The following is a 26,781-nucleotide window of genomic DNA, read 5'->3' as shown; positions in this document are numbered from 1 at the left end:
GTATACCTGTATTCCTCCACTATAACATCTGTTTTATTATAAAAATTACATGTCAAGATTTTATTCCGGTGCTTACTAAGAAAATCTTTATTGAAAAATGCTTAACTTTCTTGACTCGTTAATGCACAGCGTAAATATACTCACCAAGTACCACGACGTCTCCAATACTTTCGCAGGTACCAGATGAGTTGGTCAACACCAGCTTGTATTTTCCACTATCCGGTCGCGTTGTCTTCCTTACGGTGAGAACCGTGTTCCTCTCGTACTTATCAATGGTGATACGTTCGCCATCATCGTTAATTTCCTGAATAATTTAATAATGAGAGCATGGAAACAAAATGTGTGTTATGACAACATAGATCAAACGTGAATACATTTACATTTAAAAAAAATGACATTCGTGAAAATTGTGAAGGGTACGTGAAGATATTGATGAGACACATTGGTGTCCGAAAGATACAACATTTTTGCGTAATAACTGTTATGACAGTGTTAGAACTTTCCTATGATAATTAGTGTTGCTACGAATAATTTCAATTTCAGTTTTTTGTGTGTTGGTGCTAGGGAATGCAATCCCGACTCGAGATCCCGCGGGATTAGAAATATCAATCCGGCGAGATCCCGAAGTCTTCGGGAAAAATATTTCACATGACTGAATACGATGAAAACTGCATGTTTGTGATAGTGTATATATGTAAATAAAATATTATTTGAAAGAAAACAAAAGCCTTTATCCTTTAATATTACTAACTAAACAACTAACAATTTTAATTACATGAAGATAATCAAAACAAAAGTAGGTATAGCTCAAGGAGATTAAAATTGGTGATTTTGAAAGTAACTTCTAAAAAAAGAGTATCTTCTAAAGTGTCTCAAGAGTGCTATCTGCTAACCGGCATCTAATGTCCATTGCAATGTACTCTATATAATGTGGAATGTCGCGTGAAGCGTCCCGAGCGGATGTGTGTAGAACCGCTGACCATTGCAGCCCAATCCCGTCAATCTCGAACGGGATCTCGTCATATTATGTTTCGGGATTGATCCCGAAAAATTACACGGGATCTCGCGAGATCGGGATTGCATTCCCTATTCGACCCAAAATGTTTCTTGTCTAAATTTGTTTCTTCATCAACTAAATGTATTCACGTTAATTATTACAAATGAAAGTCCGTCGAAGTATAAACCACAACATCGAGTGTTAAGTGAGTATAAGTTGTTAAAATTTGACAGTCTGAGTGATTCTTGAAGATTGAGTATATCTTTACTCATTTATTTCACTTTTCCAATCATTAAGATGCATTATTACTTATTTTACATAATATGCCAATATAGAGACTCTTTCCACGAACTCCGTAAATAACTCGAAATTATAGAAGATAAAGTTATTTTTATTTCGGTCTAATTAAATTTTAAGGGATTTACTAAAATAATTATTATTAAATAAATAATTTGTGTAAATCAAGATTCTTGAACCTTAATCATGATTCGGTAGTAACAGTGCATCTTAAGTTTAACATCTAAAGCTGTTTATCACGTCCATAGCGATAAAGTGCCTATGTTTGACTGAATTCGCCATAAGGGGGGTTTTAAGTGATAACTTAAAGTTAGACTGCTTTAAAATAATTTACAGAAGTATAGTTTTATATAATGGGGATTGTTTGTTACTTTGGATTAAGGATTATAGTTGGCCATACACTATATCTAAAATTATTTAGTATTACTATTGTGAAAAGTACCTAGGTACTATTTATGTTACGCATCTACATCGATATAAAGTCAGCTATCCAAAAATCATTTAATTTAACATCGTAATCAAATCCAATTTATGTTATCCGGCAAACTAGTTTCTACAAAAATGTAAATTTCTTAATTGTTCGTTTGTTTTAGAAAATGAAAGTGTCAAGGATTCTTTCAAGCATAGTCATCACTCCGAATTCAGTTAAACATAAAAAAACGTACAAAAAGTGTTGTGTTAGCCACATCGAAGTGTAAAAGAGAATGAGTATAGTTTAGAACATTATGACAACATTTATTATCACCCATCTAACCTTCTCCGTGAACGGCTTTCCGCGTCTCTTTTGTTGGACAAAATAATTAAATTAATAAAGGATTTTGGAAAATTATAAACAGGGAATGTTCTTATACAAGGGTATATTCTGGGGCCACGTTTTCATAATAGGTTTAAAATTACAGTAAAAACGTAGCTACATACAAATGTGCTTCAGCTGTCTATAGATATATGTAGTAGTAATTTCTGACTTTCCTGATGATAATTCATCTTTTTGTAGTAACCGTAGTTCTACTTACGAGGATGTTACTTCATACGAATGCAATATTTTTCAACTCCATTGTCTATTTTGAATATATTTTCCATTTTAAAATAATTATTAAAAGTAATTACCTCTTCACCCTTCATCCATTTTACTTCAGGTTCTGGTTCACCACCATACTTGATGTCAAACGAGATAACCTGACCCTTCTTGATAATCATACTCTGTAGACCCTCGCCAATAATGTATGGTTTCACTGTAAAATTTTTTTTATTAATTGTGGCAGTAAGTTTAAGCCGATAGAAGTAATTTAAAATGAATTATTCTAATATATATATCTTAAATTCTTAACAGTCTTAAAGGAGAAATATTTCGTTTTTGTAAGTAAGCTAATAGTTTAAGTCTGTTATAAAGAATATGCTAGCTGCTAGAATCTTACCAAATCTGCACTTAGCGATGATAGGCTTAGTGCTGTCACTAGGTTCACCAGGACCGGCCTTGTTAATGGCGCGAACCCTGAACTCATAGGTACATCCCTCTTTTAGTCCATCCTGAGTTGCTTTCAGTGTATCACCAGATACTTCCACACCCTTCACCCAGTCTTTGCCGAATTTCTCCTAAAATTGTATTAAATTGGTCACTAAATTATTTTCCCTCTGATGCATTGTGCTATTTTGATTAATGACTCTTGAATTTACTTGTCAGTGCACGCACATAAATAAAATTTTGATGATTTTATATTCAATTATGTCTTTTTCATTTAACGTGTTGCTAAGAACTTTTCTCTTTGATTTCGAACAAAACATCACACCATACACAATTTACCTTATATTCCACTTGGTAACCAGTGATGGTGGAGCCCCCATCATTGTCTGGTTTCTCCCACTTGAGGTCTGCGTGGTCTTTGTCCCAATCCGTGAGTTCCACTCCTTTCGGTTTGGATGGTTCATCTAATAAAAGACATTATTAGTATAAAATATAAAGTATTGTATATGAGGCTTCCTACGCCTCAAAGTATGTATAGTTAATTCTGTGCAAGTATTTATACAAAAAACTGCTATGACTTCGTTGAATATGTTTTATCATGCTTAAATTTTTAACTGAAATAGTCTATTCATGAAGATTTCACATCGAAATTTAATCAAATTGCATGTCATATCGCATATCAATATCTTACCCCAAGGATCCTTAGCTAAAACTGGTTTGGCGAAGAGTCCTGGTTCACTAGAACCAATCTTGTTAACCGCACGTATTCTAAACTTGTAAGTCTTTTTGGGAATAAGGTCTTCCACTTTGTATTTGGTTGGTTCTCCTTGAGCAACTTCACCAACGTTGTCCCACGCCGCTTTTAGAGACAGATCCTGGAAGACATATAAACCTCTTATTTATGCAAGTATGACTACATTTTAAGGAAATTATTATAATTAATAGTAATGATGTGAACCAAATTTTTATCTTACGATTATGATAGCGTTGCTAAAAGTTGACTATGACAAATCATTTGTGTAAAAGCTGTTGTAACAATATTATATTATATATTATAAATTGTAATGTTTTGTTTTAAAGTGTACTTAAGCACAGAATTTATCAAACCTTACCTGTCGTTCAATGATATATTTGATGATCGGTGAACCACCGTCATCTTGAGGCGTCTTCCACGTGACCACACACGACGTCTGGAAGATCTCGCTGACTTCCACATTCTGAGGCGCTGTTGGTTCACTCTGCATGCTAATGGTGACGTCCTTTGAGTCTTCACCCTGAGCATTCGATAGTTTGATCTGGTACTTTCCAGATGCCTCTCTGACTGGCTTTTTGATCTTGAATAGAACCTTCTCTTGTTCAACCACGGCTTCGATTTCTTTGTTAGGTAGGATTTTACCGTCCTTGATAAGTTTCGCTTCGATTTGTGTTTGTCTGTTGCCGGTTACTGAAAAGAAGGTATAATTATATGATCCAATCTGAATAAAATTATTAAAAAAGTAGGATTTATGTATTGAGTGTTTTCTAAATAATTATTAGATAAGTATTGAGATTATTGTTACGATTAAACTATAACTATTTACGGTTTACGTTATAACAGAGTTAAATCAAAAGGTTTAATTCCATTCCACAGAAAAACGCAAAGATTACTGTACCCCCCGCCTTGGTAGTGTGTTGCGGGACTTAATACGCTCTTCGTTGGGCTCTTTGTGGTAAAAATAACATATAGTAGTTTTTACTTACTTTTATAAGGCACCTCGATAACGAAAGGATGTCCAGCAGTACCGTGGAATTCATCGGGACACTCAATCATTGGCTTGGACTCTCCCTTCTTCACAGTCAGCTTACATGATGATTGAAGTTTGCCAGATTCACAGAGTATCTCACCATCATCTTCCATTTCCAACTTGTTAAAGATCAGCTGGTGCTTACCGCCACCCAGGTTTTTGATTTCAATCCTATGTAGAATAAATGTGTAATCTAAATGTCAAGTAGATTTTCTATGCTATTTTATACGAATCACACCTTATTTAAAAATACATACTAAAGAAACACTACAAAAAATGTGGAAGTTGCAAGCCTAAGACTGTTACAGATATGCCATGCCGTCTTTGTTTCAAGAGCCTTGAAGGCAGATAGATAAAAAAATACAAACGGAAAATGCCATGTCTTACCATAAACTATTACAACATAACGATATCTGATTAAAATCAAAGTTTTTTTACGAATATAATAGCGATTGTGCATTGTTTTGAAAGATATGGTGATCAGCGACATACTAAAAGCAGGTTTGTAAAACAATCAATGTCGACATTATGTTAAAAATACGCGTTTACATTCCTACAAGAGAGAAGTTTTATTTGATAATAACAATAGTAAACTAACCTCTCATTGGGAACAATGGGCTCTCCATTGAAAGACCAAACGGCTTCCGCAGTCTGATCCTGGAGTTCCACTTCGAGAACCACCTTTTCCCTTTCAATTCCTTCTGTATCCTTCAACTTCTTGTTGAAGCGATTAGAGTCTGGAAGATATCGACACATATATCTCAACTTCTTACAAAAGGCTTCTGTATTGGTGAAAATTAATAAAATGACGTATATTTTTGCTTTAATTAGCAAGCAAAAATAAACGTTTATACAAAACCTACCTAGACTAGGTAACCTTCTTCTAAGAGGAAGAATAGTTCTGCCATCATCATGAAAGGGACATCACTAATATATAAAAAGCAAATAAAATTTTCTACATATGTTAATTATAGCGGACTCGCGCATTTAAGAACATATTCTATCTATACTCACAATTGATTATCAATTCGCAAGTAGTCTCATCAGCGTTGCTGACACACTTGAAGTGGCCTGCATCCGTTACTTTAGCATCTTTGATTACGACCTTACGCTTGCGACCTTCCTTTACTATGGATACACGTTTGTCTACCTTTAGAGGCTGGTCGTTCTTGAACCTAGATTAATAAAATATTATTATTTTTACGTTATTGATTATCAAAAAATGTATCGCTTCTATGACGTCCAATACATAGGACACATCTTGCCTATATTTTGTATTGTCTTAATTTATTAGTAAATCCCGAATTGGAAATGCTTAATTTGGCATCAAAAACAGATTTGTCAGTAAGTGAATATAATTCTACTTTTACACTAGCTGTATACTAAGAAAAGTCAAGTACCATTTAACATCACCAGCAGCATCGTCCAGCTCACACAGTAATGTTATAGTGTCTTTTTCAACAGCTTGTTGTGACTTCAGGACCTTGGTGAATTTATATTGGTATTCTGAAACACATTTGTAATTTTATGTTTGGGAAATAATAACGATACACAATATCTTCAAAATTTCAAATGTAGGTACATAGTTTTTTAAATATTCAGTAGATAAAACTACTAGTAGATGTTATTGGATGCGTATTATCAACGTACTCCCTATTACGCTAGTGTAAAATTAACTACTAAATAAGCATAAACATACAAGTAAAATCCTAACTCACCTACAATCTTCAAATCACACTCAGTCTTATCATTCTGCTTCTCAATCCGACAAGAGTACTTGGCTGCATCTTCCAATTTAGCTTTCTTTATGATCAACTTACAAACACCTGACAAATCCTTTGATATGGTAACATCATCACTATCTTCGATCTTTTCTTCTCCTTTCCACCAAGATACAATAGCAAGACTGCTTGAAATAGTACACTCCAGGACCACCTCATGCTTCGTATATCCTGTCAAAGTTTTCTTCAAATGCTTCGTGAAGTTATATGTAGGATCTGGCTCTTCCACTTGCAGGAAAGCAGTGCAAGATACACCACCGATTTCAATTGTAATTTTTCCAGTATCTTCCACTTTTGGGTTGAAAATAATCAGCTTGTACGAATCCTGTTCATTTGTCATCTTATACTTCGAGCCAGGGAAAAGTTCCTGATGATAAACACATTGTATATATATAATGGATATTTAGAAATAAATTTATTTTATATAGATGGTGTTATCTTTAATATATTATAACTTACATCCTTACGGAAGAACCACTTCGGTTTAGAATTTGGCTTCGAAAAGATCGCCTCGAAGGTAACCTTTTTGTCCTTGCCCTCCTTAGCATTTTGGTCTACAAGTGGCTTCAAGAAGGACTCTTGTTTCTGAAACATGCGGTAAATAATAAAATGACCGAATATTAACTGTTGTTTAACGGTGCATACAACAAGGTGCTCTTCAGACAAAAGCTAGGTGCTGTCCACCATTGACCCCTTTGCTCTTAGAATGCTGGAAATGTGTGTACGATCACTCAGTACGGAAAGTGTATAAACCCAATGCATGTCAAATAGAGTAAACACTTGACTTGATGAGATAACCAAGGCCAATTAGATTTCTTTTATTTATTTTTATCACTCATCAAATCAAATTGCATGCGACTGTACAGAAATTGGAATTTCTTTCAATTCGAAGAATGTGCAAAAAATTATGAACCAAATTTTGTATAAGAAAAGTGATAGGTTCACAGTTTTAAGTGCAGATATCTTGATACATTTAAATATCACTGTGCCATGTTCAGTGCGTTGTGCTACTATAGATTTCGAAAGTGCAAAAGAGCTGACATTTACAGAGTAAAGATAATAAGGGTTCAATAGCTGTGCTCTCTTTATATTGAACTAGGTGTATGTGCGCCATCATACAGTCCGGGTAAATCACCCTTGTGCTGACATCTAACGTACTCTGATACATCAGTTGATATCAGTTACAATTAATGTACCAATGTCAATTGTACTTTAATTTCAATTACAATTAATTAAATGAAAGTCTGATTTAATAGACTAAGATTAAACCCAAGTCCAAGAAGCTGACGCGTGCGCTGGCCTCAAACTATCATTCATTCTATTTCCAATATAATTAATTGATACTCGGAGGTAAATTATTCGATATCAGCACAAGTATTTAATTTATAATAGTCCCGGACATATCGAGATTGAGATGTGAAAGTGAACATTTTTGTGCGTTTCGTGTGGTGCATTGTGTCACAGTTCAAGATGCATTGTGTCATCTAACGACGTTAAACGCGGTGTCAAACCTCGTTTCTTTTGAACGAGTGCAGCACCGGCCAATCCGGAATCAGGTCCGCCAAGGACTGTCTTCTACTAGAGGGTCTCTACAACACATTCAGAGAACCTTACTGAACTTTCTTTACAATTAACGTACTTGAAATTAAATTATCTTAGTAGTACACTAGGTGTAAATGGCGTGACGTGTATTGTAGTGTGATTGCTTTTAAATAGTGCTTTTCAATTACATTTTTAAAATTCCAAAATCTGCATACACCGAATGAATCAGATCAAGTACCGTCTCAGATGCTGGAGCATTAACAGAGAAGTTTATAGAAATGCAGTAAAATAACGCCACCATACTATTCTAGTGCTAATTCTGATGTATAACTGTCCAAGTGTAAACAAGTTTATCCCTCCATCCCGTCCTCAGAAGCACCTTTAGGTGTACTATCAAATAGGAACCTAATAACCGAATGAATAAAGTGTTATATCACCTTCCAATTTACAAATACTCTACGTAATACCAGTAATAAGTCAACATCAGAATCAGCTCGTGGTGTGTCATGTTTCAGTCAAATTGGGAGATTTTATTACACTTTAATAAATAAAGTCGTAAGCGTTGGTCGTACTAATGACACAAATGAATCAAGATTTGACAAAAGCTCCTCAAACTGATGTCACAACCTGAAAGAGAGGAAGATAAGACCGAAAAGAGTGAATGTTCATCAGTTTCATTCCACTCTCAACCTGGAAACGTTAAAGAAGAAAAGTGAAGAGGTGATACAAAACCGTGTGCGAGTTATTTAAAATTCAGTTTATGCATTTTGTTTAAATCGCTTGAAAATTATATCATCAAATTTAAAAAAAAGATTCTCTCTATGTTATATTTTTGTCTTGTTTTAGTTTGATGATAACAATTTTCAAGGATAGGTTTAGTTAAAAATTTATTTAATTCATCTCATTCCATTATTTAAATAAGAGTTTCTGTCCTATTGAAATTTTGTTTCTTCGCTCCAAGATCTTATGTGGAGTTTAGATGGCTTTGGATTTCAATAGAATAGAACTTCTAAAATTTTATCTTTCTTGTTTAAACCTCCTTTTTATCGAACCTTCGTTTTGACAGCCTCCATCAAGTCAGGCCAATCGGGTATTATTTCAGGTAGAGACATTCGTCTCCGAATTTGATATATACCCTAGAATTTATAGTTAGTTTATACATTTTGTTCCATTTAAACTGTATAGTTCTTTATGACGTAAGCTATGTTAATGAAAGCTATGTGTCTGTCGAATATATTGTCGTATGTTCATAATAGATTTTCTTTACTTTACTTACGTAGAACGCGGCGGTTATCTTTCTAAATAATCCAGCCATTATTTTCGCAAGAAAAAATTCACAACACGCAAAGAATTCACAATAACAATCGTATGACATTGTCATAGTTTGTACTATACCAAAAAGTTCTCAGCTAAAAGTATTTAATTTGAAGCAGTGTACGAAAACAAAACACGTGGTAGCTCTTTACCGTTCGTGTTCTTTAGTGTGAAAAGTGGAATGAAATGACGAATTTTACATAACTGATGACCTTAAACCAGGACCAGTTTGAGGAGTTTCTGCGCTGTGCCGGAAATCTAAGCATCTCTCGACCTTCTGACACAACCACAATATTTCCTTCTTCTTCAAAATATCCAGTTTCTAATCCCTAAGAACCAATATACAATGATGCATGCGGCGTTCTCGTTGATTTTATGAATTACGATAATTAGTCACAATAATATATATGTATATAGGTATATAAATAAGTGGAGTGGGACTGAGAGTTATATTAATACATAGTGTATTAAACGTGAATACTTTTATAACAATTCAATTTTGCCTTAATAATTTATATCAAAGTAATTGCCCGATGGAGCTGTCTATATTTTTATTATTTAATTTTTTTAATTAAACATAAATTCGAAATGTTTTCAAATACAATCCAAATGATTGAAATCATTTCGATTTTATGCTCGTGTTTTAGTTTATTTGTTATGTAGTTTATATTTATTTATATCACCATCTTCAATTACAATATCAATTAAAATATTATTCTTACCTTTTCAACCTTTTTTAGAGCAGGTAGAGGTTTTTCAACCTCCTTCAAATCACCCCAGTTTGGATCACCTTTGTTTTCGTCCCATTTTTTGTATTTCCGTTTCTTTAACATAGCACGGAAGTCCATGCCACTGGCGTCTGTTTAAATATTAATTATAAATTTAAAATTTAGCATTTCTAATTCGTAGATATGGACATAAAATAGCAGAAAGATTAGATTTTAGCCTGATTGGTTTAGAAAAAGAACAAAACAGATGTGAGGATATATGGCTGTCATTTTAAATAATGTTGCTTTGTAATCAATATTAACTTTAGCTATATCATCTTTTAATTCATTGATATGATGGATATCTCACCTGAGACATAAAGCTGGGTTTCAGCCGAGTCTTCGCCATTGATGTTGCTAACAACCACCTTGTATGTACCTTCATCATTAGGTTTAACCTTTCTCATACATAACGTAACGAGACCCGCGTCACCATCTGTGACGAATTTGAAGCGACCACCTTCGATAATCTCAGTGACACCTTTGTAGAATTTGAATGTTGGTGGTGGATTACCTTCCACCGACACCTGGATGTATCCAGTTTGGTCTGTGTTAAAGAAATATTCACATAAGAAAATATGTAAACGACAAATTACCAAGATACCTTAATTTCTTGAAAACCTAAATAGAATGTCAATCAAACATAAATCTTGTAAAGACGAGATACGTTTTAGTATATGGACTATAGTATAAAAAAATCGAGCCTAAAATGGGGTAAAGCAGAAAATATTGGATATATAAAAGTAATATATCTGTCTTAATAGCTATCTTAAAAGATATAATAGTAATAGTACAAGTAACAAAACCTATAATAAGTTATTAAGTTAGCCTGCATGATTTCAAATTATTCGCCTTATAATGGTTAATTTTTATTTACTGGCAATACAAATTTCCATGACAGCGACGCTCTTACCAACTAAGAAAAGAATGTGGCACTGTAAAAAGGTAGATTGTTTCGTACAGATACAAGAAAATCTTGTCTCGATATAGATATATGAAATCTCTAACATTCAGAGTATCAATAGACAAACTACATTATAAGTAGCAGCGTAATAGGTGTTAACGTCTCAGAATGTATTAGAATTAATATATCGCCGACTTATATATAATATATCTATCATTCACGCTTGTTTATTTCAGTAATTACTCTGTTATCGACTTGGAATTTGGCACAGCTCTTTGGTTACCTGTATCGATACTTGTAAAAATAGAATATTAGTAATTTTATTAAATATTGCAACACCTGTCTTAAAAATTATATTTGCTTAAATATTAAGCAAGTATTTTGTCAATTATTTTGTAAGACTAGACTAGATTAATCATATTTGATTCAAAAGTAAACATGTGCTTGTAATAAATCAAATGAAATTATAATTATTGTAGTTTTAAGTAAAGCCTTAGACGTCGTAGATCTGCTTTGGTTAATTATATTTTTAGTATTTAATCACCATGGTAAGTATAGTATCACATATTTCAAATAATGCTCGTTATATTTGTTCTGGATAATAAAACTTACACTCATTTTTAATTAAAGAAAAAATAATATGTACCTTCAACGGCACTGTAGTTCTCTTGGGCCTCGACAATTGGAGGGCCGTCATTTCCAGAAGGCTTAAGAGGTGTTGAAGGCTTGTTAATTAAGTCCTCCAAGTCCTGGATCGATGGTCTTCGTGAATCACCGGATTTTCTTCGCTATATCAGATATCAATGTGAATATATGTAGTCGCTAAAGATTTCGATGTTATTGACATTTAATGGCAATCAGTGATCTATGTACATAAAGATTTTTACAATACATTATTTAGTTTGAAGATAAGATAATAAATAATCAAACCTATATAAGGGGTAAATGTAAATTTGAAATCTCTTTTTTACAATTAACTTTTAAAAACGTAGTAGTTTTATAGTGTTTCACCATTTATACTTAAAAGTTATCTTTCTTCTATTAAACCAGACCAATCTACAATGATAAAGAAACTCATAATACGTGAAAGTCAGTAACTTAGTATCACGAACAGTATTATAACTTTCTTCTCTTAAACAGGTTCCTATAAACCCTGATGCCTTTCTAGAATTTAATTATGTGATATCATCTACAGTTACTACCTATCTCTTATCCAGGTTTGATTATTTAAAAAAAATCTTTTTACATTTTGGTACAGTTACTATTTATTACAAGAACTTTTTAGAACACTGGCGTCTGAATATAGATTAAAAATAATATAGTTTTATTTGTGTTTTGACAGATGCTGTACATCATATTCGTTAGCCAAATGAGTCGACCCGACAATGAATACTGGACTTCCTGATATATGTAGCGCAAGTGCTAATGTGGCAATCATACATTCTTTAACGTCACTTATAGAATAATTACCTTAGTAATGTTATAGATACAAAATATATAATAAAATAATCGTATAATATACTTTGGTATTATATTTTTAAATATAAAATTTGAGAATAATTGAAAGTGGCCAGTTAAGTTTTATTATAACTGGCATTCGAAGTAAGGATATTCATATTATTTGTTCTAGATATTAAATAAAACAAAATAAATATTAAAAAATTAGTAAAAAATATTTTGTATGAAATAATTCTTATTAATATTAATAATCATTATTCGCGTACGCCAATGATCTACGAAATTCATAAATGGGTTGAATTGCATAAATTACAAACTAAAGCTTTATAGTACTTACCACATCAAGCTGAAAATCTATAGCAGTTACAGATAATCTACTACCAGTAGTAGAAGTAACAGATTTACCAGTAGCAGAAGATGTAACAGTTTTAGTAGACACTGAAGATGATGTTATTGATTTACTAGATTTTTTTATTACAGCTGCCATTGTTACACATAATAAAGCAACCGCAAAACAACAGAAACTGTTCGAAACAAATTCACAGTCACTTCATAATTACACGTTTTATTTTAATCGATTTATTAATGCTTCGTTTCTTATGTCATAAACACACATATCTGGAATTAAATGCTTGAGCTTACAAAATAATTAAAAAAGTTCGATTTGGGCAGTTCGATTCGTTACATCTAAAAATTGGCGCGAATGTCAAATGACTGAAAGGGTCGCGCGGACATAGTCGCCTCCAAAGTAGAGGGATGAGGAGCGGGGAGGCGCATCTATTTGTGCTCAGCACAAATCAGCAGACCAATTCAATTAATTATCAGATTAAGGTGAGGAATCCATGTGGATATTTAGAGAGTTTTATTTTGTACCAAATTATCGTCACTAGCTTTTAAGTTTTGAGTAATGAATTTGGTTCTTTATGCTTCATATCTTCATAAGATCCATAAACGTACTGTGAGAACGATTGTAACTAATATTATTTATCCAACGTTTTCAAATCGATATCGTTCTCAGTTTTAGTAACGATATCATAAACGATCACTTAACAAGTTTAATTCTAGCAATAATTAAGAGCCAAATTGTTGATCTTTGAATCGTCTAAATCAAGCTCAATGTCTTGACCGACAATAGAGCGACATTGTACATCATATTACTATAAGAAAACTATGTCAATGTTTCAGAATCATGTCGCAACTTTTAATAATATGTTTTATTTCTTCATACTCTATCTTTAATAATATTATTTTATCTTTACAGTTTATAATGTTTGTAATTGCTTTTCGATTTTAACGGATTTTTCTATATTTCTCGAGTTGTTGTCGATTAAGATAAGTAGTAAAATTTAGTATTATATCGAATTCTAAAATACGCAGTTTAGCTTTGTTTCTAATAAACAAAATATAGGCTCGCCCAAAACGACCCAAGGAAAAAAAATTGTTTAATTTTTCCTCAATGCCATGTGTCAAAATTGATTTAAAGGCGCCGAAAGTCGAATGCTGAATCAACATCAATGCCAAAAGTTCTTCAGATACCAGTATTGTTGCAGCTCAGATAGCAGGCGGTCGGCCCACGCGCCATTCACAGGTATTTCTATCTATACATGTTATCTATCAATCAGATTTATATTTGTTCTTGTCTATTTGTATCTGTCCTTGTTTTTAATAATAGTCTCGTCTAGTAACGTTATACTTGGCATTTATTCTCATTTAAGAGCTTCAACCTAAGTAACCTACACATCCAGATTCTTATAACATCATGCATTCCTATTTATTTAATAAACTTCGTTCGAGTAAAGGAGTATTTTTAAGGCTAACGCTATCAAACGCTACTCTTAAAGCTAACTACAGTTGATTTGCTGTAGTCGATGAACACCTGCTTATACAACAAATACTTTTATTAGTCAGATCAATAATGCAATATGCCAGCTGATTTTGTAAGACATATATCGTCTTTACAATACACGATAGCTGCAATAATTCATGAACTTTGGCAAGTTTTCGACTATTAAAGAGTGTGTGGTACTCGGGCAGCGCATATGTCTTGGCTGCTATGCAATATTTAAGAGTTATTATAAATGGCCCCTTTATACTATAGTTAATATTTATATAATTTTTCTGAAAAACATGCACATACGTAACCAAAAATTGGACTTAGAATAATAACTTTCCCTTTTGTATTGATTTAATTCGAAAACTATATTTGAGATTCTCGTTGTTTTGCGGCAGACTTAGATCCACTCATGCTTTAACAGTTAGAAGCATAAATCAACGTAAAGACAAATTACCACTTAGGCAGAGATAGTGTTTCTCAATTATTAAATAATAAATAACAGAGCTGAGCGTCATCACATTATTAAGCGTGGTGCATTAATGTCTAAAGTATTTAGGACAGCGTGGGTTTCTGATAGAACTTTTTGAACAATAAATTTTCTGCCGCTATTCTGTAGTAGCCAGTAAATTTTTCGTTCCAGCGCTTTTACCATGCATTTGTTAGGACATGTTTTAATATGATGGTTGACAAAACTGTTAGGACGAGAAGGTATTATTTGCACTATTAAATCTACATCGTACTACTTCAAGAAATTTTAACCGATAATAAAACCCTTTTCAGTCATATTACTGGTTTGTTTGAGTTGTGTTGTACATTTATTAAATTAATCACTTGGCATATCCATGTTAGCCACGAATCTAATTTCTCTATAACATTGATTTAAACATATATTTCCACTCAATGTATACCTCTTCTGAAATTTCTCCCGGCCTGCCGCGTTTCTTTTTTGGAAAAAAATAATAATTTTAGTAAGACACTCAGTTAATGTGCGAATGTAGATGAGAGTGCTTTTCATTCTTCATTTGCAGTCAATATTTACTTTGTCAAACCTAGAGACTTATACCTATATGTCTGTGAGTGTGCAGTCGTGCAAATCAAATAGTTCCTTATGTACAGTTTCGTTGTGTGCAAAGTCACATTCGTATGAGTATGTTAGATGCCACATTATAGATGCAAGTTCTTACAATTAATGTTTATTTTAAAAGATAAATAGAGAAGACGTTAAGCCTGTTATGTTGGAACTGCCATTCATTATTAAAAGGTGCCAGAAGAGAATATCAGAGAATTTAGTTCTCTTAAAGTAGGAATAGTCACTACATTGCTTGAAAAATTATATGCAACATTTTTCGCAGTCGGCTAAGCGGCTTCAAGGTATTTGACTTAGAGAGGAAAGATGCAGTCTGTAGAAATATAGAGTAGAAGAACACTTCATCAGGATATAAAAACTTGCTTCATTCTAATAGATTCTACTAGTTCTTATAGTTACTGTGGGACTGTATAAGTGACTAATTGTATATATGTTTTAGTGTCACAGTGTTCCAAGTTGAAAGTGCAAAAATATTAAAATAAAAATACCGATAAAAATTAAGATAAAGTAAAATTTAACAAAATGCCTTGCGAAAGCGAGCAGCGACCACCTAAAACTGACCAGACCCAAACTCTCACCTTTTTCTCGTCTAAAACTTCGCCTGGCCGTAATTTCGTGACCTGTTGTTAAAAAATACTGATAGTAATCGTTTTCAAGACAGTTTTGCCTATCTACCTCTGCCGCCGAACCTGTGTGACCAACCTAATCTGAATACCTAGTCGCATTATTCAGTGCAATGACTTCGCCAGCAGTGCTTAAGTTATTCATGGCCTCAAATTTCTTGTTAAAGTGTTGTTAGTTACCCTTTCGATCAGTTTTCAAAAAACCTGCTTCAATTACTCAATTTCTTTAGAAATATTTTTCACCGTTATTGTGTGCAAACGTGCTAACAAGCTGTGCAGTTTATTTGTGTGCTCCGAATTGCAAAAGTGTGTGCTTTTTACGAGAAATTCTAGCGAAGGAATTCTCTGAAGAATTACATGACTGAGTTTTTCAATAAGTTTGATTAAAGTTCATGTAATTACTCAGAAAATTTTGTTCATAAAAATAGTATTGCGAACCGCGTTATGCAAATTAAGTTTCTCCAAGATACAGTTAAATGACGCAACGGCATAGAATAACGAGTAGCATTCATTAAACGTTTGCAGATTATCTGCTATTACCTTCTTCTCTTCGATCACTTCACCAGGTCTTAGTTTTCTATTCTCCTGTGAATTACGTTTTTTACGATCTTAATTTGTGTGTGTTCTACCCTAACATCTAGTCTAGAAGCAAGGATTTGAGGACGAAGCTTTAATCAAGTAACTAACCTCAACCGTTACTAAAGCTCAAGGGTATCTTATCTAACATTTGTGTAGGTATTATTAGTGTCATAAAAATTCTAGGACGAACTATTGTTAAGGGTTCGGCTTGACAGAACGGGGTATCTACGGGGCTAAACACTGTGATAAAAACGTTTTTGAATATACTAATAGAAAATATCATTTGGGGTATAATTAATATATTTTTGTATCAGTATATTCATGACAGTAACATGAGTTTATACTCAGACACTACAATGTCCAGTATCATTTTACCTTCGTTGTAATAGTATCATTTTGCTAAAATAAATATTAACAATTTTATTTTTGTAAAATAAAAGTATAAATACCTCATCGCTGATAAGTAGTGAGGGGCGTCTACCCATTTCCTCCGGCGGAGGAATGAGAGACCCACGTCTTGCTGGAGGAGCTGGTGATAGCGATGGCTTACGGGGCATTTCTGGTTTTGGTGACTTCTCTTTAATAACTTCAATCTTAGGTGCAGCTGGTGGTTCTTCAGGTGCCTTGATTTCGGGCACTTTAGGCTTCTCCGCCTGCTAAATAAAATATGTCAATGCAGACTTTATGATACAAAATATTTAAGAAGTTTGATTAGATTTTTAAGAAAAAACTATGGACACTGTTGTAAATATTGTTAGCTGTGAGAAATAATATCGTTATTAAAATTATAGGTTTTGTTTTCGCTAAGTACCGGCTCTTTTTCTGGTTTTTCCCTGGTCGTGGGGGTGGGCGAAATCTTCTCATATTTCTCTAGATCAGGTCTATCATAGTCAGCAATTTCAGGCAGGTCCTCGGCTTTTTTCTTTACCGAAGTGACCTTTGCTTTCTTAGCTTCTTCTTCTACCGCTACTTCTTTTTGTGCCACTTTCTGTAATTCAATAAAGAACGTAACCATCGTACGAAACTACAAATTTAACTATTTCTTTAATAAAATCGTGAAATTCACCAGGCTCCATCTAAACAAGTACACATAAGTAATTCAGTATTTGGACCCTTACAACTCTAACATTAGTTATTTATAGTTATTACATAACTTACCTTCACTGATTAGGAACCGTTACTTTTAAACATATTTCGTTCTTTGTGTGTCAATATGGATTTTTTTACAAGTTAAAAACACAATTAATATAAATTTGCAACGATGATAAGCAAAATAACAGATCCTTGGATTTAAGACAACTTAAAGTTGGTGTTACCACAAGCGAAAGCTAGGAAAATAAGTCTAATAGTAGGTAGGTAGGTTAAGTTTTCTTTGACATGCATTCATTCCAAACAGCTACAGTTTTATACTTCTACTGTGCCTAACTACGTATGTGTGGCCAATGTGCATGAAAATACATTTTGTGCTAGATTGTGCATTTTATTTGACCGATTCTCTACCTCGTCAGGTAACTGATTGCGTGCTAATGAAGCCTTTCTCTCCTCCTGGATGTTTATTTCAGCCTATAGAAAATAATTTACTTTAATGGCGACCATACGATGTGTACATTATCATTTGTGCCTTTCAAGTTCTCGTTAAGTGCATCTAAGTGCGCTGTATGTGTGTGCTTGTGCCAGTCAGGGTGCGAATATGTAATGCGTGGTGTAGATAAAGCAAAGTATGTGTTTAGATTTAAATTAGTGTGTGAACCTGAGGAGATCGTGGTCTTCTCCAGGGTGCAATATCTTGTTCACGTAAAGTTGGTTTGTAATTATCCTCTAGTTCTGGTGTTTGTTCAGCCTGGTCAACAAAGGTTGGATTTAAATATATCCGAGGTTATTGAAAAGAATATTAATTTTTCAATTTATACCTGTGGAATTTCAGGAATAACTTGCCATGAGAATGGCACTTCGCTTTGTTTTTTATCCGGCTCTGGGGTTATTAGAACTGGAATCTATGATAATTTTTATAAAAAATATTGTTTAATCAAGATATGCATTTTAAGTAATCGCAAATTAACTGTGTTACCTCTTTTTGTTTTCTCCAAGGATATAGTGTATTTTGTGAAATATCTGTTGCGTCAGTTTGTGTAACGTTTTCTGGTACCTAAAGAAATATCATATTCTATATCAAAAACTCGATGTTCGAGGTATATTTACATGTTTAACGTCGTCTAAATCTTTTACCTTTGGTTTTGCTAAATCATTATTTACTTTTCCTTCTTGTACCTTCAAGGGCTCCTAGAATAGTGTTATAGTGTAAGTTCTTGTATATCCTTTTTGTTATTTCATTATAAAAAATCAACTGTTATATTTACCTCACTATTTCTATTTTGACGACGCCAAGGATATATTTCGTCTATATCTGTTTTATCATCTAAGCGACTATCTAATAGTGTAATATTGTCGTTGTTCTGTTTTAATTGATCAGTTTGATTTAGTATGGGTTCTACTTTTCCCAAGTTATCTTTTGTTGTGTCCTGTGTTAAATACAATAAATAAATATGTTGAGTCTTAAAGTTTAAGTATAAAGACGTAATTGAGTATAATATGTACCTCTGTGTGTAGTTGTGAAGGTATTTTTTTAGATTCAGATATGTCTGATGTAGCTGTATTTGTAGTGTGAGCCAAATCATTATTTTTATTCAACACTGGTGTTAATTTATTTGATCCAAGCGTTTCATTGGTCAAGGTATCCTAACATAAAATCACTATTTTATATCACTATATAAGACACATAAAAAACTAGACGAAAATTTTAAATTTTAAGGTAAGTTCAAGTTTTTCATTACTACGTTTTGAAGAAATATTAATTTCCTTGGCCTATTAAGCAATAGTGTTATTATTATAATTATTATGACTACCTCATCCTCTGTAGAGGGCTTCCACGGATAACTAGGGTGAGTAGGTCGGTCAATAGATGTTTTCCGGCGAATTTCTCTCTTTTTAAAGAACTCTTCGTCCGAATCATCTTTTTCCTTTTATAAAAAAATTACTCATTATTAGAATATATCTTTAAATGATAGATTCTATTGTTAACTAAGTTTATTTACCTCAACCTTACTAGATAGACGCCATGGGTATGCGGAATCAGTAGGTTTATCTAGTGATGTTTTTCGTTTGATATTTGTCTCATTTGTTTCGGTTACATGTTCGGTAGCCTGTTTATGTAAGATTAACTGTGTTATTCCAGATTACTTAAAACTTTTTTATTAGTAATTTTATGAAATTGTATACTACCTCAACTTTGCTGTGTCTGCGTCTATCGTTAACATCATCTTTGGGTTTTGTTTGATCTAAGCTAATACTACGTTTTGGCTGAGACTTGTCTGTCACCTATAAACCATTGTGTTCCTGTGTTATGTGTACTATATTAAAATGTAATGTTTGTATCAATATTTTTGTTACCTGTGTGTCTGTGTTCGTAGGTCGCCATTGAGGTTTGTCTGGTGTATCATTAATATCTCCAATGTTGTGATCCTAACAAAATATTAAGTATGTACAAACGCACTATGCGATTATAATTTATACATTTGCTAGCACATTGATAAACATTTAATCACGTTACACACAACATTTATAAAGATTAAGGAAGTGAGAGATAACTGTACTTACATTTAAATAATATAAAAATATATGACTCTATCAGTAGTAATAACATGTATTGAAATTGTATATATTTTGATGCTCTTTGAAATACCTCTTCGTACTCCGAGTCGTTTATCGTTACTACGCTATAATAATTATAATTTTAATCTAACAAGAGGCAATATAAATAGAGACTCCTACTTTAATTGTCAATGTTTCACTAATAATATCAAAAAATATGCGATATTACTACTGATAGAGTTAATCCATGCAACTATCTAACCATAAACTTACCTTTAACTTAATTTTCTCTAATTCATTCACTTGAGCCTCTTGTTTTACTGCAGTCTATAAACAATTCATTAAAAGCGTTAAAGGATAGCTCTAACTACAAAACCGTTCTACGTTTCTCAAATTCTACTTGAGGTATTCGGATTTTTAGGACAAGAGTTCTACCAAACCTGAAGCTTCCAAATCTACAAAACTCAAATCAAACTAGTAAATTCATCCAATTTTTATCTACTATTCTAACTACATCATAAAACTCCTTTATAAAATATAAGTGTTTATATATCGCAAGATTATACACGTATTATAAACCATATTTGAAGGAGACGTTTAGTGATTAAGACAAATCTCATTCATAAAAACAAAATCAATCTATCTTCGTTAACTTATACTTTCATTAGTTTATTTTTTAATTAAAACGGTGCAATAGACTGATATATTGGTCTATGAATACAGGAAAACCCACTAGAGATATTCAAGGTTTATATTACGTATAATTAAAGGGAAAGTTTTCTTGCATAGTCATCAGTCATTTGTCAATCAAATTTCAACGCTCCTAAATAAGGCTAGCGAGGTATAGCCATTATGTATAAACTACAAGGAAATTTGTGTCTGGCTTGGGATAAATTCAGGTTAAAATCAGTATTTTAAACTCCGCTTAATTTGTTTAAAAATTTAAGTTAATCTTTTGTTAAATATAACCATACCTTTAGTGATCCCTTTCTGAAAGTAGAAACTTGTTGTTGTTCCGATATGGAAGAAATGGAAGACTTTCTGCTTTCAGCAGATTCCTTCGTCATCTAAATATAAGACAAAAATATAAAATATAGTTATCCCCCTTTTGAACCTTGCATAAACATAGAACGTTTATATTACATTATATGTCACAAAATATTCATTGAGACTTATAATGCGTTCAAACTCTTCACTTTTAATATTTTTTTCTGAAAAATATTATCTTATAAAAGCTCGCTATCGTCCATGTTAATTTTTGGTGTTATTTTTGAAAACTTATATCTATTTTATTCATATTATACGGATTAAAAATTATTGCTGAAGATTGAATCCAAGTGGATTAGGTCGGGAACTTCTATCCTTAGCGGTCTGAATGACTTTGTTAGCGCGTTTCAGGTTATGAAGTTATCACTGTATTAATTGTAGGTGTAGTTTGGATGAGTTATGGTTGTGCGTTTATTCAAATAAAGCTTACCTTTATTGCTTTGTTCTCGATTATCGAACTCCTGCGACTCTCAGACTTAATTTCAACCTGCGATATAAAAAAAACTTTAGTTTTATAGTAAATTATTAAGTTATCGTCAAATGTACACATGATAAGGCACTTAGATAGCCAATTTAAGGTTAGTATTTCATAAAAAGATAAGAAAAGATAGAGGAATTGGTAACTCAAACCAACGCCATAGGCGAACACAAGGCCCGTCGACTTGAAGCAGTGGTACCTTGAGCGTATGGACCAAGATGGATTGTACTGAGAGATATTAACAATATTATGGAGCGATAATCTAATATAAACAAATGAGTAACCGTATACTGTAAAATGTATTCCATAACCTTAATAAACTCTGAAAGTATTATGTACATTAATGCTGTATTCCTCAAATTATATTTTAAAGAAAATGACAAATTTATGCAATATTCAGAAAGTGTTTAAATCTTAAATTACTAAAATATATTTAATCATACTATAACAATCAAAATATTTTCAATTTTCTTAACCTACATAGTAAATAGTTTTTGGCTTACTTCACTTTGAACGGATGCGACTGATGTACGCCTGCTGTCAGTCTATAAAGATAATGAGTTTAAAATATTACAATCATAAATACACCTTCGAAACCATAAAAATGATAAATGTTGATGATTTAAATACAATGAAGAAACCACAATTATTATTTGATCTATTCTATTAGACAAGTTTCATAATAATCATTTATTTGCTTGAATTTGGAGTGTGTACAATTATATAGAGATTGTACAATATTGCTTAGTTTCATATTCTGCAACACACAATGGCGTGAATAATATAAATAACTAAGAACTTCTAACCAATTTGTCTTAGACAATCTGTCTTATAAAATATCAATAATAATTTAATTAATTTTTAAATGATTATATTATACATTATTAAACTGTCGCGTCGTCTTTTTTTCATAAGTTCTAACTCTGTGTGACTCTTCTTGAAGGCTTTAATTTTAATTTGATTTCTTTTTTAGATCAAGTTTTTGCGTAAACAGATTTACCACTGTCTACTTCGACATACATCCAACGAAATAGGATATCTCTAGAATATATTATACAAGAAATTGGTAAAATTTTGGGCATTACACAACTGTCAAGACGGCTCCATATATTGCTCTACTACGTTATTCAATTTAAATACCGCATTTAGACTGAATCTCTGCAAATTGTCTTTGAATTTCTCCAAATCATATTTATGACTCAGTGAAATTCATTCTAAGGAATTCCATAACTTCTATATCATGATGACATATGCATGATAAGTAACAAAGAGCCTAGCATAATGTTCAACAACTCGTCTAATAGAATATCAAAAACCCGTCGAGAAAACCAAAATTATTATTAACAATAGGGACACACGACAATAAAATACCTTCACAGCTAAATGCTGTTCTGCTTGTGCGACCTTTAGGTTGGAAGAATAATATTAAATCAGAATAGTTATGCTTTAGTTTGTCATCTGTGTAATATGATTAATCTTGGATTAGATCGATTTAAATAAATTTTTGCACTGTATTTTGATATTTCTGTATCTGTTACATTGATAATAATTTTTCTTTATAGGAAAGAAGATAAGGCCTCCCGATGTTTCCCTTCAACGTGTGTTTATTGCGCACATTCAAACAAAATGTTTTAAAACGTGTTTAAACATATGTCTTTAAAACTATAAAAGCACGTCCTATATATATATATACTATCGGTAAACATAAGTAATAACCTTGTTATCTACTAAAAATGTATATACCTGTACAAATTCTTTTTCTTTCTTCTCACGAACTGTTGGAGTTGGCGTCATCTTTTCATATTTCTCCAATACTGGTCTTTCGTAGTCGTCAACGAAATCCAGTTGGTACTGTAATCGTAAAAGATGTCACTTATGCTTTGTTTTAACTATTATATGTTGACGCAGCATTCCATAAAGCAGCCGGACGTAAGCTGTTGATTTTTAACCTGCAATTGCTGAAAGCGAAATCATGCGATCGGTTCCTTCAAAATAAACATCGACAAATAGGTTACTGCAACACGACGACTTTTCGTGAATTTGTCAAAGTAGAATGGTAAGCGTTGTGTGCATTGTGGTTTATGTAATGTATTTACAGAAAGAATGTGAATGGCAGTGTTGCGGATACATCTAGAAGATACAGACAACATTGAAGAGTTATGTGTTGTGTTTACCCCATTAGCGTTTTCTTTGTCTGTGGCAGTTGCTGTTTTAGGCTTGTCTTGTGTTTTCTTTGTTGTTTTCTTAAGTTGTGGCACTTGGAATTTACCACCTTGTATCGTGAGTGGTTCCTACGAAGTCGTAAAGATATTTAAGGATTTTTATAGCCTAACTACTGTGACTATTTCTACAAAGCAGGTTCTATTTGTTAGTCGGATGGTTGTTTCAAAATTTCAAACCGTGTATTATACATGCATATATATATTTTAAGCATCTCATGATATAATGTGTTTTACCCCAACATCATCTTCATTATCTTTCTTAACGACAGCTGGCTTTTTAATTTTGAGCTTAGCAGCTTCAGAACCCTCCTATGTAAAACAATGATTGTTAATTGATAATCATGTAATTGTTTTTTTCTAATATGAAATGCTTAAAATAGTAAGTCATACTACCGTCGGTTTTTTCTTTGATGAAGTTTTTTGTGTCAGTGATGCATCTTCAGGTGCAGTTGTGCTTGTCTTAGTTTTGGGTTTGGTGAGGCTGACTGACTCTTCGGTGTCCTCTCCCTAACATCACAATCACACATACATGGTATTAGATACAGAAGAATACATTCCATAGATAGAAAAGTACAGAATAAAGATTTACATAAACTTGAGTGAATATAAAGTAACAAGAATGGAAGATAGAATTTGACGAAGTCTATTTGTGTATGTACAATTACGAATGTTGTTTGTGCTTGACAGTTTAGTCACTATATTTAGGTTTTTGAGAAGTGCTACATAAATATCTTGTGCTATTTCCGTGTCGTTACGTCAATGTGATTATTTTTATCTTTTATCTTTGTACCTTTATAATATATGAGAATCTTCGTTCTATTGGCAGTTCTGACTTTGATTTAATAGGGTTGGTAAACATCTGTGAATTATTTTTAAACAAAACTTGTTGACATCTTTTCACAAGCCTTCACAATTAAAAGTAATCAAGGGAATAATTACATAAAAAAGCTGTTTTAGTATCGTAAGCTTTGTCAAAAATACCTTTTTAGGTTTATCCGAAGGTCGTTTGATGGTTGCGTCTTCAACAACTTCAGGTTTTTTAACCTTTAGTTTTGCTTCGGCTTCATCCACCTTATTAAATGTAATTGATATACTATTAATAACGCTTTTTATTTTGATGAAAATGTTGATGTTATCAAAATACGAACCGTGGGTGTAGTATCAGCGGGTGTTTTGTGTGTAAGTGTAACGTCTTCTGGTTCAGGCTTTCCTGGTTTTTTCGGTGCAGACAAATTGACACTTTCATCAACGTCCATCGGCTATAGAAGATTATTATATAGTATATATTATTGTACTTTCCAAAAATAAATATTTATCTTATGCAATAAACAAAGATTACCTCTGGTTTATCTTTGCCTTTGACCGAACGGCGTCTCTGAACAGTTGAAGAAGGAACATCCTCTGGTGTCTTTTCTTCCTGTTATGTTTTCGTTTTATTAAAGAAATTCACTAGGACGCTTTACTTAACCACATGCAAATACATTATGGTTGCGAATATCTTCCAAGGAAGTTTGGATAAAGCCTTTTAATAATATTATTTGATTTCAAAGAGCTAAGCAAATTAAATTAAGCCAAGGTCGTAATTGCCTGCGTTAAGATAACTAAGTTTTTAAGGTATGTAGGGTAACTTTTAGTATAATTATTTTATTTGTGCATGGGATCGTTTCTAAAGCCGTGGGTGTTATATATTTTGCATGTGTATTTTTATCAATATTTCTCACTACACTACGAGATTATTGTGTTTTAAAGCTTGCAGGGTACTGTGTACCTTTTTCTTTTTTTCAATTGGTGTTGGCGTGATTTTTTCGTATTTTTCAAGGACAGGTCTCTCATAATCATCGACAAATTCTTCTTCATCAACCTTTGAAAATGATGAAATGAATAATAATTGCAATAAAGTATAGTTAAGGCTAGAACGTTTTTCAAAGTATAATGCACAAGAATCAACGTCAAGAAAGATACACCTGGAAGATGCTGAAAAAGCTTTTAAACATGCAATGCTCATCACGTATTTAGTCGCCAAATCTCGTTCCTTAATACTGCAGAGCTAAAGTCGAAGAAAACTTAAGCATAGACAATCTGCCCTGTAAAGTTAAGTACAAACCAAACAATACTTATCGATTACTTCAGACTATATTATCGTGTATAAAATTGCACTGAGCTGTAGTTAAAATATGTTCATAACCATATAATTTGTAGTGTGTTAGAGGCCGTGTGTCGAAAATTCAAAACCTGTGCATGTTAATGTGTGTGAACAGTAATTGTTGTGAAAGTGTATACCTCTTTTGTTTTTAAAGAAGGGCGCTTTTTAGAAATTGTTTTAACTTTTTTCATCGGTGTAATATTTTCTTTATCATCAGTTGTCTTCTCATCATTCTAAACAAATACATTAAAATATAAATTTGAATAGTTTTTTGCTATTAATTAATTAGTTGTTTAATACCTTTGTTTTAATAGATTGTTTGCGGAGAAGTGGTTTTTCAACTTCTTCTAGTTCATCTGATACTTCCGATTTAGTTTTAGTGAGGCTTTCTTTACGTTTTGATTTATCAATGACCGGCTCATCATCATCCTAATAGAAAAAAATATCATTATCTTGTTTTGACTCTGATTGATGTTTTTTTTTAAATATTGATTACCAATATACCTTTACTTTAATTGGTCTATCAGTATCTGTAGGTGAAGATACATATTTGCTATCTTTTTCGGGATTTGTTTGGTTTCTGTCGTCAGTGTGTTTCGGAATGTCCTAATAAAAATATTTAAAGTTAACTAATGTAACATTAAAATACATGTTTAACTTTTATCTAAAATGAAGATTACCTCTTTGTTATTCAAAGAAGGATACTTTTGCGCTTCTTCTTTCTTTGGCCCTACCGATTTTGTGTGTGTTTCTACAAAATCGTCTTCTGCCTAAGAAAAATACAAAAAAAAATCATTTTATGATTTTTAACATT

General features: G+C 32.5%; 1 protein-coding gene across 8 annotated transcripts in view; it reads right to left on the bottom strand.

Moving 5' to 3' along the window:
• Positions 1-26,781, bottom strand: part of LOC123710728 (twitchin) — a 110,971-nt gene that overhangs the window by 70,143 nt on the left and 14,047 nt on the right. For 2 of the 8 annotated variants that reach the window (XM_045662866.1, XM_045662868.1), the window contains 39 exons: positions 23,346-23,453; positions 22,974-23,006; positions 22,106-22,147; positions 21,555-21,611; positions 21,052-21,144; positions 20,351-20,404; positions 19,877-19,948; positions 19,709-19,804; positions 19,522-19,629; positions 19,333-19,446; positions 19,025-19,165; positions 18,787-18,948; positions 18,656-18,709; positions 18,498-18,575; positions 18,340-18,423; positions 18,180-18,269; positions 17,930-17,992; positions 17,241-17,417; positions 16,879-17,085; positions 16,391-16,435; positions 15,806-15,847; positions 15,049-15,081; positions 11,495-11,636; positions 10,255-10,491; positions 9,900-10,036; positions 7,833-7,910; positions 6,781-6,906; positions 6,259-6,688; positions 5,941-6,046; positions 5,555-5,715; positions 5,139-5,277; positions 4,497-4,711; positions 3,869-4,200; positions 3,448-3,631; positions 3,096-3,220; positions 2,710-2,887; positions 2,402-2,526; positions 2,049-2,075; positions 145-304 (listed from right to left, as the gene is read on the bottom strand). In XM_045662866.1, coding sequence (XP_045518822.1) covers positions 145-304; positions 2,049-2,075; positions 2,402-2,526; positions 2,710-2,887; positions 3,096-3,220; positions 3,448-3,631; positions 3,869-4,200; positions 4,497-4,711; positions 5,139-5,277; positions 5,555-5,715; positions 5,941-6,046; positions 6,259-6,688; positions 6,781-6,906; positions 7,833-7,910; positions 9,900-10,036; positions 10,255-10,491; positions 11,495-11,636; positions 15,049-15,081; positions 15,806-15,847; positions 16,391-16,435; positions 16,879-17,085; positions 17,241-17,417; positions 17,930-17,992; positions 18,180-18,269; positions 18,340-18,423; positions 18,498-18,575; positions 18,656-18,709; positions 18,787-18,948; positions 19,025-19,165; positions 19,333-19,446; positions 19,522-19,629; positions 19,709-19,804; positions 19,877-19,948; positions 20,351-20,404; positions 21,052-21,144; positions 21,555-21,611; positions 22,106-22,147; positions 22,974-23,006; positions 23,346-23,453 — 4,855 coding nt within the window. Of the gene's footprint in view, positions 1-144; positions 305-2,048; positions 2,076-2,401; positions 2,527-2,709; positions 2,888-3,095; positions 3,221-3,447; positions 3,632-3,868; positions 4,201-4,496; positions 4,712-5,138; positions 5,278-5,554; positions 5,716-5,940; positions 6,047-6,258; positions 6,689-6,780; positions 6,907-7,832; positions 7,911-8,915; positions 9,000-9,389; positions 9,503-9,899; positions 10,037-10,254; positions 10,492-11,494; positions 11,637-12,643; positions 13,000-15,048; positions 15,082-15,805; positions 15,848-16,390; positions 16,436-16,878; positions 17,086-17,240; positions 17,418-17,929; positions 17,993-18,179; positions 18,270-18,339; positions 18,424-18,497; positions 18,576-18,655; positions 18,710-18,786; positions 18,949-19,024; positions 19,166-19,332; positions 19,447-19,521; positions 19,630-19,708; positions 19,805-19,876; positions 19,949-20,350; positions 20,405-21,051; positions 21,145-21,554; positions 21,612-22,105; positions 22,148-22,973; positions 23,007-23,345; positions 23,454-23,776; positions 23,894-24,058; positions 24,134-24,217; positions 24,332-24,614; positions 24,684-24,805; positions 24,896-24,972; positions 25,084-25,163; positions 25,242-25,592; positions 25,686-26,104; positions 26,201-26,267; positions 26,397-26,471; positions 26,574-26,647; positions 26,738-26,781 lie in introns of those variants that run through there. The other 6 variants (XM_045662865.1, XM_045662872.1, XM_045662867.1 and 3 more) reach the window with 6 other exon arrangements.

Source organism: Pieris brassicae, chromosome 6 (assembly GCF_905147105.1).
Source record: "Pieris brassicae chromosome 6, ilPieBrab1.1, whole genome shotgun sequence".
Classification (NCBI taxonomy): domain Eukaryota; kingdom Metazoa; phylum Arthropoda; class Insecta; order Lepidoptera; family Pieridae; genus Pieris; species Pieris brassicae.
Note: the sequence above shows the minus strand (reverse complement) of the source record. Positions and strands in the feature narration are given on the sequence as shown.